General features: G+C 41.7%; 1 protein-coding gene across 2 annotated transcripts in view; it reads right to left on the bottom strand.

The window, feature by feature from the left end:
• Positions 1 to 251: 251 nt before the first annotated feature.
• LOC143186401 (glutamate receptor ionotropic, kainate 2) overlaps positions 252 to 10,491 on the bottom strand; it is a 52,889-nt gene continuing 42,649 nt past the window's right edge. Inside the window, exons 6-16 of one of the 2 annotated variants that reach the window (XM_076390081.1) lie at positions 9,445 to 9,543; positions 7,903 to 8,076; positions 7,462 to 7,680; positions 6,845 to 7,060; positions 6,495 to 6,579; positions 6,272 to 6,410; positions 5,779 to 5,916; positions 2,236 to 2,434; positions 1,912 to 2,140; positions 1,037 to 1,299; positions 252 to 662 (exon numbers count right to left, since the gene is read on the bottom strand). In XM_076390081.1, the coding sequence (XP_076246196.1) occupies positions 423 to 662; positions 1,037 to 1,299; positions 1,912 to 2,140; positions 2,236 to 2,434; positions 5,779 to 5,916; positions 6,272 to 6,410; positions 6,495 to 6,579; positions 6,845 to 7,060; positions 7,462 to 7,680; positions 7,903 to 8,076; positions 9,445 to 9,543 (2,001 nt within the window). In that variant the 3' untranslated portion in view covers positions 252 to 422. The remainder of the gene's footprint in view (positions 663 to 1,036; positions 1,300 to 1,911; positions 2,141 to 2,235; positions 2,435 to 5,778; positions 5,917 to 6,271; positions 6,411 to 6,494; positions 6,580 to 6,844; positions 7,061 to 7,461; positions 7,681 to 7,902; positions 8,077 to 9,444; positions 9,544 to 10,491) is intronic. The other variant, XM_076390082.1, reaches the window with a different exon arrangement.

The raw sequence follows: 10,491 nt of genomic DNA, 5'->3' as shown, positions 1-10,491 counted from the left end.
TCTCCCTGACGTTCTCTACGCCTGTGCTCCTTCAGCCTTCCTTGACAAGTTTCTCTTAATTTGTAACACTTATATCTAATCCTTTGATGCTACTTATTATATGACTTGACTCGACTGTTTCACTCGTGGTGTCAGTATGAGTAAAAATAGATAATAAAAATGTTGATTGGTTTCCTAATTTAAACTTAACAGGGTACGACAGGAGACACAGACACTTGTCATTGAACATTTAAAAGTAAAAGCGTTGCAAATCAAGTTCATCTCGTTTTAATAAATTCGAACACTTGATTAAACTACTTTGCTCCATCGTACCCTGTATAATCTTCAGCAGTGTAAAATAGTTTTAGACAGGCTAGCTTATCCAATAATTCAATTAACAAGTTGCTCCGCAGGTGCATCATTGACAGATATCCAGCGCGATATTAATTGATCTTGCGATCGTTGCTGCTGCGGTTGTTGGTGCTATTATCTTTATCGAATTTGTCTAATATGTCGAGACGGACGAAGGAGCCAACTATGGAGCGGGCTGTGGAGGCAGCTCGGCCTATGCCGCCATCCATCGAACTCGTGCCGCTGCTTTTCGAGATTTTAACGGGCTTCGTCTCCGCCCAAATGTTCACGGCGAATTTCGATTCTGCTACCAGCGCCTCCCAGGGAGTGACCTGTAAGAAATGCCGACGAAAAATGGTTTCGTGTCGGGCCACCGCTTAATTAAATCAGCGTCGTTCATTCTGCCTGCGTGTCTGAACGTCGCAATGAAATTCTTTCGCGTTATTATTTTTCTGAAGTGTAACAGAGCATGAGGATTCTTGTTTCGTTCGTTTTATGCTTCTTTTATGAAATTTCGCGGAACCTTCAATTCTTTGACGAAGGAAACAGTGGTAATCAAAAATTGAAATCTTTCTGGAGAAATGACTTCTTCACTTTTTGACGTGAAGATCTCAGGAAAGATTTATCATTCGTTTTAGAGTTGTAGATTTGAGGGTACGATAAGGATGTTCTGCGAAAAAGCAAAAAAAAAAAATGTGAAGTCTACCTTTTCCTTTACGGCGACCTTTCGTACGTTCCACAGGAACTCAAAGATGCCGATGACGAAGGAGCCGCAGCATCCGAACAGAAGAACCAAGAATACACCACCGACGTTGGCTATTCCAAGTTCGCTCGAATTCACTGGCTCTTGCGAGCTCAAGCATAATCCACCTCCACGTTCCTGCCACCATTTTTTCTTCAGGTCTTGCAGTATTCCATTTTCTTGTAGCTTTAGAATCGCGCCACTTATGGGGGTTCTGTATGGGGAATCTGGAAAAAATCCGTTTTTATTATATTATTGAGCATTTTTAGAAGAAGCATTCAGTTTTCTTTATTGTGTCTTCAATTATATTTTAATCCCTTAGAAATGGTGCACTTTTATCTGCAGAAGCATTGTGGGAAGGCACTATCCCTGACAAAAAGTTGTAGAGGAAATGCAGCAACACGAAATTATTTAAAAATATAGTTTTACCTTAAACCCATCTTATATTCTTATATATTTTATATTCATACAATAGCATTGTATATTTGAAACTTTTTTGCCAGGGATAATAAATGAAAATTGTGTCAGTGAAAAACTTGTGGTTTCTAATAGTAAGTAAAATGGTTGACAAGCACTTTAAAAAATTTGGAAATTAATTTAGAAAAATTCTTCTAGATAGTAGTCTGATGTGGTGCTTGGTATTTGTATTTGATAATGATATAAGAAAAAATGGGAGTCTGTCTTCAAAGGTTAAATACAGGATCTAGAAACCCTAGACCAAAGATAAAGAGGTAAAAGGAGATCAAGGACTGTCTTGTCTCTTCTTTATTCTTATTTTTCTTTTCGAAACTCCCCTTTGAAGCTTTGGTTAAATTTGATACCATTTCTCCTCAACTTACTTCGCGGCAAAGCGATTCCGTATCCCTTGTTATCGATAAGCCCTCCAACCTTGTCGAGGTCGCAGTTCCGTTCCATCCTGTATTCGATCGTGGTGGATTCCATGAGGAAAGCGTAATCGCGTTTCTTCAGGACTCGATCGACACCTTCGTCATTGGTTTTCGTGAAGACACTTGGTCTTGTTTCTTGCATCGTTGCCCACATACGCTGGTAAGTCGAGTAATTCGAATCCTATAAACAGGAAAATTAAAAAATAAGTGGGAAAATGCAGAAAGGAAATCTTTATGAAAATAGAGGAGGAATATTAATTACTGAATGACGCTTACCCTGAAGAAGGCAGAAGTGGATCCACCCAGAACGGCTCCGTATTTGATTTTGGTCTGTTTAGCTAAGTCCTCCACACCTTTGATTGGAGTCTCCATCTTATCGACGGTTAAGAAGGCAGCCAAATTGGCAGTGTACGAGGAAACCATGATGAGGACGAAGAACCACCACATACTGGCTATCATTCGAATCGAGGGCGTCCTTTGGAGACGAAAAATTATTTTAAAAGTGTTCTGTGAAAGGGTTATTCTCAATAAAACTATTGAACGAAAGAATAAAAGTGAGGAATAATCTTCACTTGTATGTACAGTGTGGAATACTATCCAGTTGATAGTGAAATCATATAGATCTTTTTACACGACTCAGGAGAGTATAGACGATAAGTAAGGAAAATGTCTCAGTAATTAGCCATGTCCCAATACCTAAACGCTAATGTCAATTTCATTCAATTTTGGATTTAAATTCTAATATATAGTGTCATAAAATAGTATTTTATATATTATAAATAATGGAACATTTACCTTACTACTAGATTAAAAAATAATATTGGCAACTGAAGGAGCTAGATCCATTTTCATGTAAAATAGTCAGCGACTCTTAGAAGAAATTTTTTGCTCCCAGAGGAGGTCCCTTATAAAGAATATCAAGATCACTTTTGACCTCCCGACTATTTCCCAAGTGCCTCCCCATCAAATTTACCAAACCCTCCAACACATCACCATCACCTACCCCAGCTCCACCGCATACAAAAATTTAATTAAACAGATTCCGTCTACAAGATATCCCCTAACCAATGCAGCCTGAAAGTACTTTCAACGACACCCAGAATATTACTTTGCGTACACTTCACTGTAAACCTCATTATCGCGAGGTTCCACGTACAACTCCGTACGAAACAAGTTCTTCCACTTACCGATGGCGCAAGTTGCTTTAATTTCTGGATAGCCGAAACGTTCCGCCAGCTCGTTTAAAGCAACAAAGCTGGCGATATTAGCGGTGACTCGCGATTACCCAATCTCCGAGATATGACGCGAGAGTAACTCGTCCGAGGGACAAGGCTGGACCCAGCGTCTTAACGCCGCAGTCTGTAGGGTAAAGGCTCGGCGGTGGCATCGCGTCGCGAGAAGCATGCATCGCGCTTTCCTAATTAAGCGCAAGCTAAAGGCTCGCGTATGCAAATGACGCCTGTTCGCCCGATACAGCGTGCACCTACACGCGGACGCTCTATCTGCTGCTCGATGGCGCAGCCGTGTGCAAGGGGCAAGTAAACAGAAACAAAGGACATTGTTCCACAGCGAACGGGGGACCCAGTCGTCGACAAATGGATTGCGATTAAATTGCTGCGACGATACGCTGCATGGAATCGATAACTGGTTGCACCCCTCGTCGCTGCGAGACGTTTTACCTTTGTACTGCGTGCTACTGTAACGAAACATTCGCGAAAGATTTCGTGCATTGCACAATGGCGGATTCGGTCATCGTGAGGCGTTACAAATTCTTGGGGCCTCGTTAAAATAAATCAATTGTGCATATATAGGTTGTTTCGTGATTCATGGTACAAATTGGGTCAGGTAGATTCTATGACTGGAAATAAGATGAAAATTAAGAATAACGAAATTGCGTGGGAGGCTTCGTTTTTGAGGAAGAATTCTAACTAATTAAAATTTGTTTCGGGATTCCTGTTTGCAGCTGCATGAAGCATGAACCTTTCCCTTTAATTTAAAAGAAGAAGCAGGTTGCTGCGATTTTTTTTGGTCAAGTTACAGTAGTTTAAAGGAACTCCTGTATATTTGTTATGTGCAACACAGGGAGTCCTTAAAGTGCTGTTAGTTTGTTAAAAAAATCGGAGTGACTTGCTTCTTTTTTTAAGTTAAAGGGGAAGGTTCGAGCATTATACACCTGCAAACAAGTCTGAGAGTTTCGTCAAATGTTACAATTTTATTAGCGGCAAAGAGCCCAGTTGAAGACCAGAATCAAGTTTGGAATAAATATATGTTCAGAAATTAGTCTACAGACTTCTAAATTTGAAACAATGACATATACTAAAAAACCGTGATTTCTAGAGAAGTATAGAACATCGTTATATAATGTAAAAATCGTTATTTCTGTATCAATAACTCAAATACAGTAAATTCTTCAGTAAATTCTTATTATTGCACCAAATGGCCAATATAAACATCATCTCCGAAAAATCAAACTTTAAACGCCTCATAAAATTCAACAGTCCCAGCATCAATCCAAAGAATATCAAAAAAGGCGTAAAACAAACATTATGAACTCACATATACTTCAAACTAACGTGACAATATATCACTTCGCGATATTCCATCTCAGGTACCCATAAATTCCATCTCGCTGCCTAAGAAGGTATTACGAACCCCCGAACTTCGAAACGACAGAACAGATTCGGTCGATGCAGTGCATCGCGTCGCTCCGTCTTCGCTGTCTTAACTAAGAAGACACTCCGTCTGCATCAGGATGATTATCACCGTGCTACCATCGCGCGAAATTAACAATGACACAAATTTCCTTGCCAGTGACGTCGAGTAGAACGCGGGAAGATACCCAAATATTACTTACATGCAAATCACCGCAATCTACTCCACGCCCTGGCAGCATAAACAACCGTGGTAGGAAGCAGTTAGGAGGCATGGCTGTTGTTAGTCGCCGTTGTCGTCGTCGTCGTCTTTAGTCGGTTCGTCGTCAGTATGTAGCAAGCAAACACGCGCGACGTTACGAGCGGAGAGTTAGCGCCGTGCCGGCGCTAATAAGTGGGAAGCCGCCTCAAATATGTCCGGCAAACAGCGGCTCGTTAAGCTTAATTGTCGTGGAAAAAAGAGGATCGTCCGGGGGACACGGGAGAACAGCCTCGGGGAGAAAAAAAGCGCCGCGTCTGCTTTTGGCACCGTCTCTGTAGGCTTTTCTACAAACAGCCCGCGATATTTTATTCCCTTAAGTAGAATAATGAGGTCTGGGATGCCGACGGTGCGCCCACGGAATTTTTATTTCGATTACAGGCGCCCTTGATCTTCAGTCGATGGACCACGTTTCGCCAAGGGCGATACGAACGTGCTGTACAGGGTGTTCGGTTAACAGGTGGGGGAATGTTTGAGGGGTGAGTCTGGAAATAAGACGGTAATTAAGAATAATGATAGGTGGGGTGAAAATGGGAAATTCTTGAGAGGAGTGTGAAGAAAATCTCTGTGTTGGATAGGACTCGAATTTTCTCACAAATTTCAAGACACGAAAAATCGTAAAATATCTGTCCTAACATTTCTATACATGTTCTATACTTTTTAGTAATCTGAAGAACAGAAACACTGGCTTATTATTTAACTATGAATTAACCTGGTAAAGTAACAGAGCAACTAGAATTTTACTTGAACACAGTCGAATACGGAATCCCCGAGGATGCAATTGCACAGCTATAGCGGTTAAAGTTGCATTGCGGTTTCTGTTCCGCAATTATTGCTCGGCTTTGCATGCGCGTAAGGTGGGCTGCGGTGACATAGGTGCTTTGTTAAATTCAAGGCTCAAAGACTTACTGAGGTAGTATATCGGATCCCTGTTGCATAAGAGAGCCGATAACAAGCCAGAACGAGTTCTTTAGGTTGAAATTGTTTTCCAATTCCTCTGGATCAGGATTGCAGGGATGTGGGTTATCCCATTCACCAGGCGCCATTCTAAAGACAAATATTTAGAATCTGTTAAACGATACATAGTGTACCCAGTACATCTCTTGTTAACATAGACACTTTATAATGTTTGAAAGATGAAGGGTTTCAGAATTTTGTATGTAATATTTTGTTTCTGGTTCTACTAAATATAAGTTCGAATGTATAACTTAGTCGATTCGTTACGATTATGTTACTGCGATAAACGTCACTTCCTCGAACCACTAAATGAAAAAGTATATTCCAAGGTGCAACGTCATCCTAACTTTATGATTCCGCCGGATCAAGCGTTTAACTCGAAAAGAAAAGCTTTCCCCCGACAGCAACTTTCAGGCAACTTTATTATTTTTCCTTGGTAGCTCACCTGGCTTGCACTAACAGCATTATCGAAATTGCTAAGACAGCAGTCGCCATGTAAATCCAGACGTCGGTTGACAACGGTGACAGGAACGAGAAGAGATTTGGCTCCTTCTCCTCGGGCTTTCTGAATAAAATGCTGATACCTGAACTCGGACACATCGAATGAAGTAACGATGCCGCGAACCTCGGGAATATTTAAACAGAAAAAACAACGAGAGGCAGCTCACCGAGATTCATGAATGGCATCGTGAAATCGACGGCGCTTTCTCGCTCGTAAGTGATTGTCAGGTCGCAGATCGCGAGATCAGCATCCTGTAATGATATCCTTAGTGGAACTAACAGGATTTAAATGTTGCAGTTATGAAATTTTAGAAGCAGAAAATACTGCAATTTAGAAATTCTTTTACTATGCGTAGAGTGTTAATAATTATCAGAATCTAGTACCACGAATTCAGGGTTGAAGGGAGAGGTTTAAGAGTCCAGATTTTAATTAAATTTCTTTCTATTCGTTTAGGGTGAAGTTAGATTGCGTTTGCTCGCTTAATTAAATTTCGTTTGCTCGCAATGTGTTACGTACGTGATCCAGCAAACGTCTGATAAGACCATTCCACTGTTTCGTATCCTTATTGTATGTGCCGTAGTTCCCATCCGGCACTAATTCAAATTCATATTTAAAATTCAGGTGCTTGGCAATCTCCTCGATCAGATCGATGCAGAACCCCTCGTAGCGCGTTTGCTCGATCAGGATGCCTCGAGTTGCGCTGTCCGTCACTTCCATCACGTACGGTGGACCCTGACAAATTGCGTTAACTGTCTTTTCCTTTCACTTCTCATTACCAATTTGCATCGCTTAATAATAAATGAAACATTAATTTTCTGGTATTCTTGAAAATTAGTTACGAGTATTCATTATAGATACATGTATCGGGCAAAGTTGCATAAATCGTACCACTTACTTAATTTTTTAAATACTTGAAATTCATGAAAAATGAGACTATTTTTCATTGCTCATATCATTTGTCGATTAATGATCAAAAAATTTGTGATTTAAGAAACCAATACGATATAAGCAATTCTTCTTTAGAATTAAAATTCTGTATCTTAAATTTCCGAGGATCTATCACTCAATACTTATATCCTATAATCCATATTTCCAAGTGCAAAATTTTGAAGTTTGAACTAAAAAATACGCACCACTTTGGTGGTAATTTTAAACTTCTTCTGTTCAATAGACTTAGTCCAATAGTCCTCTCGTTCCTGTTCACTGCCCACAGCATGAAGCCCATCAGTATCCCAGTACCCTATCTGAACACTATCTATTGGCCTGATATCCATAACGCGAAGATTAAAATCCTGACGTCGTCCGTTCTCATCAATCCTCATTGGCCCCGTGATTTTGCCTTGCTTGGAAATCTACAGAAATTACACACCCATTTAGTCTCGGTACTCGAAACCCTGATCACATCAGCGCAAAGCTTCAAAAACAAAGATCTAAGCATTATTGCTTTGCCATGTTAATTTCCATGCGCGTTCGAGTCGATTATAGTCGGTAAGTTTCGAAGCGAATAGCTTAGGGAGCAGCTCTAGAGCTAGCTCCCGGTTTCCAAGTTGAGAGAGAAGTCAATGGGGCTTTACCTCGCGCATAAGGTTGGTAATGTTGGGACCTGCACTGTATTTCTCTGTACCTTCACAAGAGAGCGGTACCGGGTCAATAGTTACAGGCTCGTCGCTGTCCTGGTTCCTCGCATTCAACACCTCCAGAGCATTGTGCAGCAGGAACACCGAGTCGTAGAGAACGGCTGATTCCACCTTGCATGGAAATATGCCAATTTTAGGAGCCGATTTAACTAACTCGTTGCGGCTGTTTGTTACAACGATCTCTCTCTGGTAGACAGAGAAGCTGGAATCCTCGACTACAGCTGCGACAAAATCCTTATCACTCGTATCGCTGTTTTCCGTTTCTCTGGATTTCAGGGGATTCTGTTAAACTTGCACTACACTGTGTCTTTGGGCCATTATAAAACTAGGGACTTGTTGATCCTAATTTCAAGGAGAACCAGGTATCCATTTCTCACGAATTGTTTAATTAACACTGCACAGCTTTCCGCTGCTTACGCCGAGAAATTCTCATTACTCCGATCCACGATATTCAAAGCGCCAATTCCATAAAGCTATCCCCATTACACGAGAATTCTACAGTTTTATCTGGAACTAGCAAGCATGTACTCCCCTTCGCAATTCAACGCGAGACTCCAGGAAACAATCCCTTCGCGCCGGGTTGCAGCAAGAGACGAAGCATTAAGCCGTCCAATTTCGCAGAATTATAGAACAACAGGCTTAATCGCCCCGCCCAGAATGGGCGGGGGGTTGCGTTTGCGTGCAGGAGAAAAAGGGAAACTCGGTGGTACGTCGCTTGCGCAAGGGAGGGCCCACCTTTATCCGAGTGGCCACGATACAAAGCGAATCGGCGTAGGCTAATGAAACGAAAATTAAGGCAGCCCGTCAGCTGCTCGTAAGTACCGTGTCGCGGGTGGATTTTCCACGAAAGGGCGGCGAGCTTTGGTCTCATCCTCGAGAGGAGCGCGTCGGTGCTCTATTATGCCGCGGGGTTAATGAAGAAATTACCTCGAACGGCCGAAGCGGAGCGCATTTAGACTATTCTTCCCGCGACTGACGCCCGTAAACGGCTTTATTATGCATACGGCGAAAAACTCATGATTAAAACACGCTGACGGGGAAACGCTGTCTGACTTGTGGTGCAGCGAGACAGGGGGTGAGAGTTGGTCCGATGGGGAAGCCTATTCGGGTGGGTAGCATGGATTTACTGAGTTGATTAGAGGCGGGGTGAAGAGTATTGTGAGTAGATTCGAATTTGAGTGGAGAGCTGCTAGGATTTTGTGAATGCTTAGAAACAGTCTTTTAGTATAAAAGGTTTTTCCTCTCATTAACAAAGGCAGACGAAACATCCAACAGTTGTAGTTAAAACTATTCGAGTTTCACTTTGCATCAGTTCTGCTACATTCTGTATTTACTAAATTCTGAAAGTATCGATTAGCAAGCCACTTGTCGCTAATTAAATACCAGAATAGAAATGCGTCTCTATTTGTTATTGAGACTGCCATATCACAGGCCCTTGCCTTTGAAATAAAAATTCAAGACAGAAAAGTAGAGACTCACCCAATTGACTCCATCCACTTGGTTCTCTTTCAAGCTGATCCCAGTGATGTTGGCCATGGTACCGTTCCGCGAATTCGAAATGGGCAATACCGTGGAATCCTGCGGAATCACAAAGTAGATATTTGCAACAGTGGAAAAAAAATTCATTTCAACCAGCAGAGTCGGATTAAGCTCTCCATTTGGTGTCCGCGAATTTGATCCGATCCAAGGGAGAGCAATCCGTCATTCTGTACCCGTGTCCCCAACAAGGTTGACAGTGTTTGGCGCTGGACGAGAAATCCTGCAGCCGTGAAACTTGGAACGTGAAAAACCAGACGAGCGTTTGAAACGGCGCAACGTCACGTTGCTTCCTGTTGTCTCGGCGCAACAAGCAGGAAATAACTTGGAAACTAACACGAGCAACAGAAGGCAACGATAAGAAATACATTTGCAAATGGAAGCGAGACGTATCGCGGAACTTCGCCCCAGCCTCCATCAGTTGAGCGTTTTTCTTCGGTTCATTCTTATTTTGGTTCGAACTATTGGAAAACTCGATGCATCTTGGAATACGTATCGACTCGCTTTCTTTCACCTTTCCGAGTAGTTGCTTAGCTGGATATCGTTCGAGATAATACAGAGTATTTACGAAAATATCGGAGACTCTTCGACTGTAGTCGCTGGAACAATAGGGACAGTCTGCGTACACAGAACCATGTGACAGTTCACTCAATACTGTGTATTGTATACAATAGGTAGTAGCCAAGAGCGCCTGTAAACTGGCAACCGTTCATTGTGTCAACTAACTAAATATACTCAGCAAACATTATATGCTGTATGCTTTGCATCGACTATTAGAAGGGATGTTATCAAAACAAATTGTGACTACTCAGAGAACAATATTCAGGGAATGTGTTTTTGTAGTTTGTCTATTTCAGCTTTTCAAGATTAAGGATCCTACATGATAGCAAAGTTTGCTTTTGTTAAACTGGATCTACACCACCAAACAGTTCGTGAAGACTTTGCAAAAAATGTATGAAAACAGTTCGCAATCGTTTTGTCACCTTTACT

Source organism: Calliopsis andreniformis, chromosome 12, assembly GCF_051401765.1.
Source record: "Calliopsis andreniformis isolate RMS-2024a chromosome 12, iyCalAndr_principal, whole genome shotgun sequence".
NCBI lineage: Eukaryota > Metazoa > Arthropoda > Insecta > Hymenoptera > Andrenidae > Calliopsis > Calliopsis andreniformis.
The sequence above is the reverse complement of the archived record's forward strand: the minus strand, read 5'-3'. Positions and strand labels throughout refer to the sequence as shown.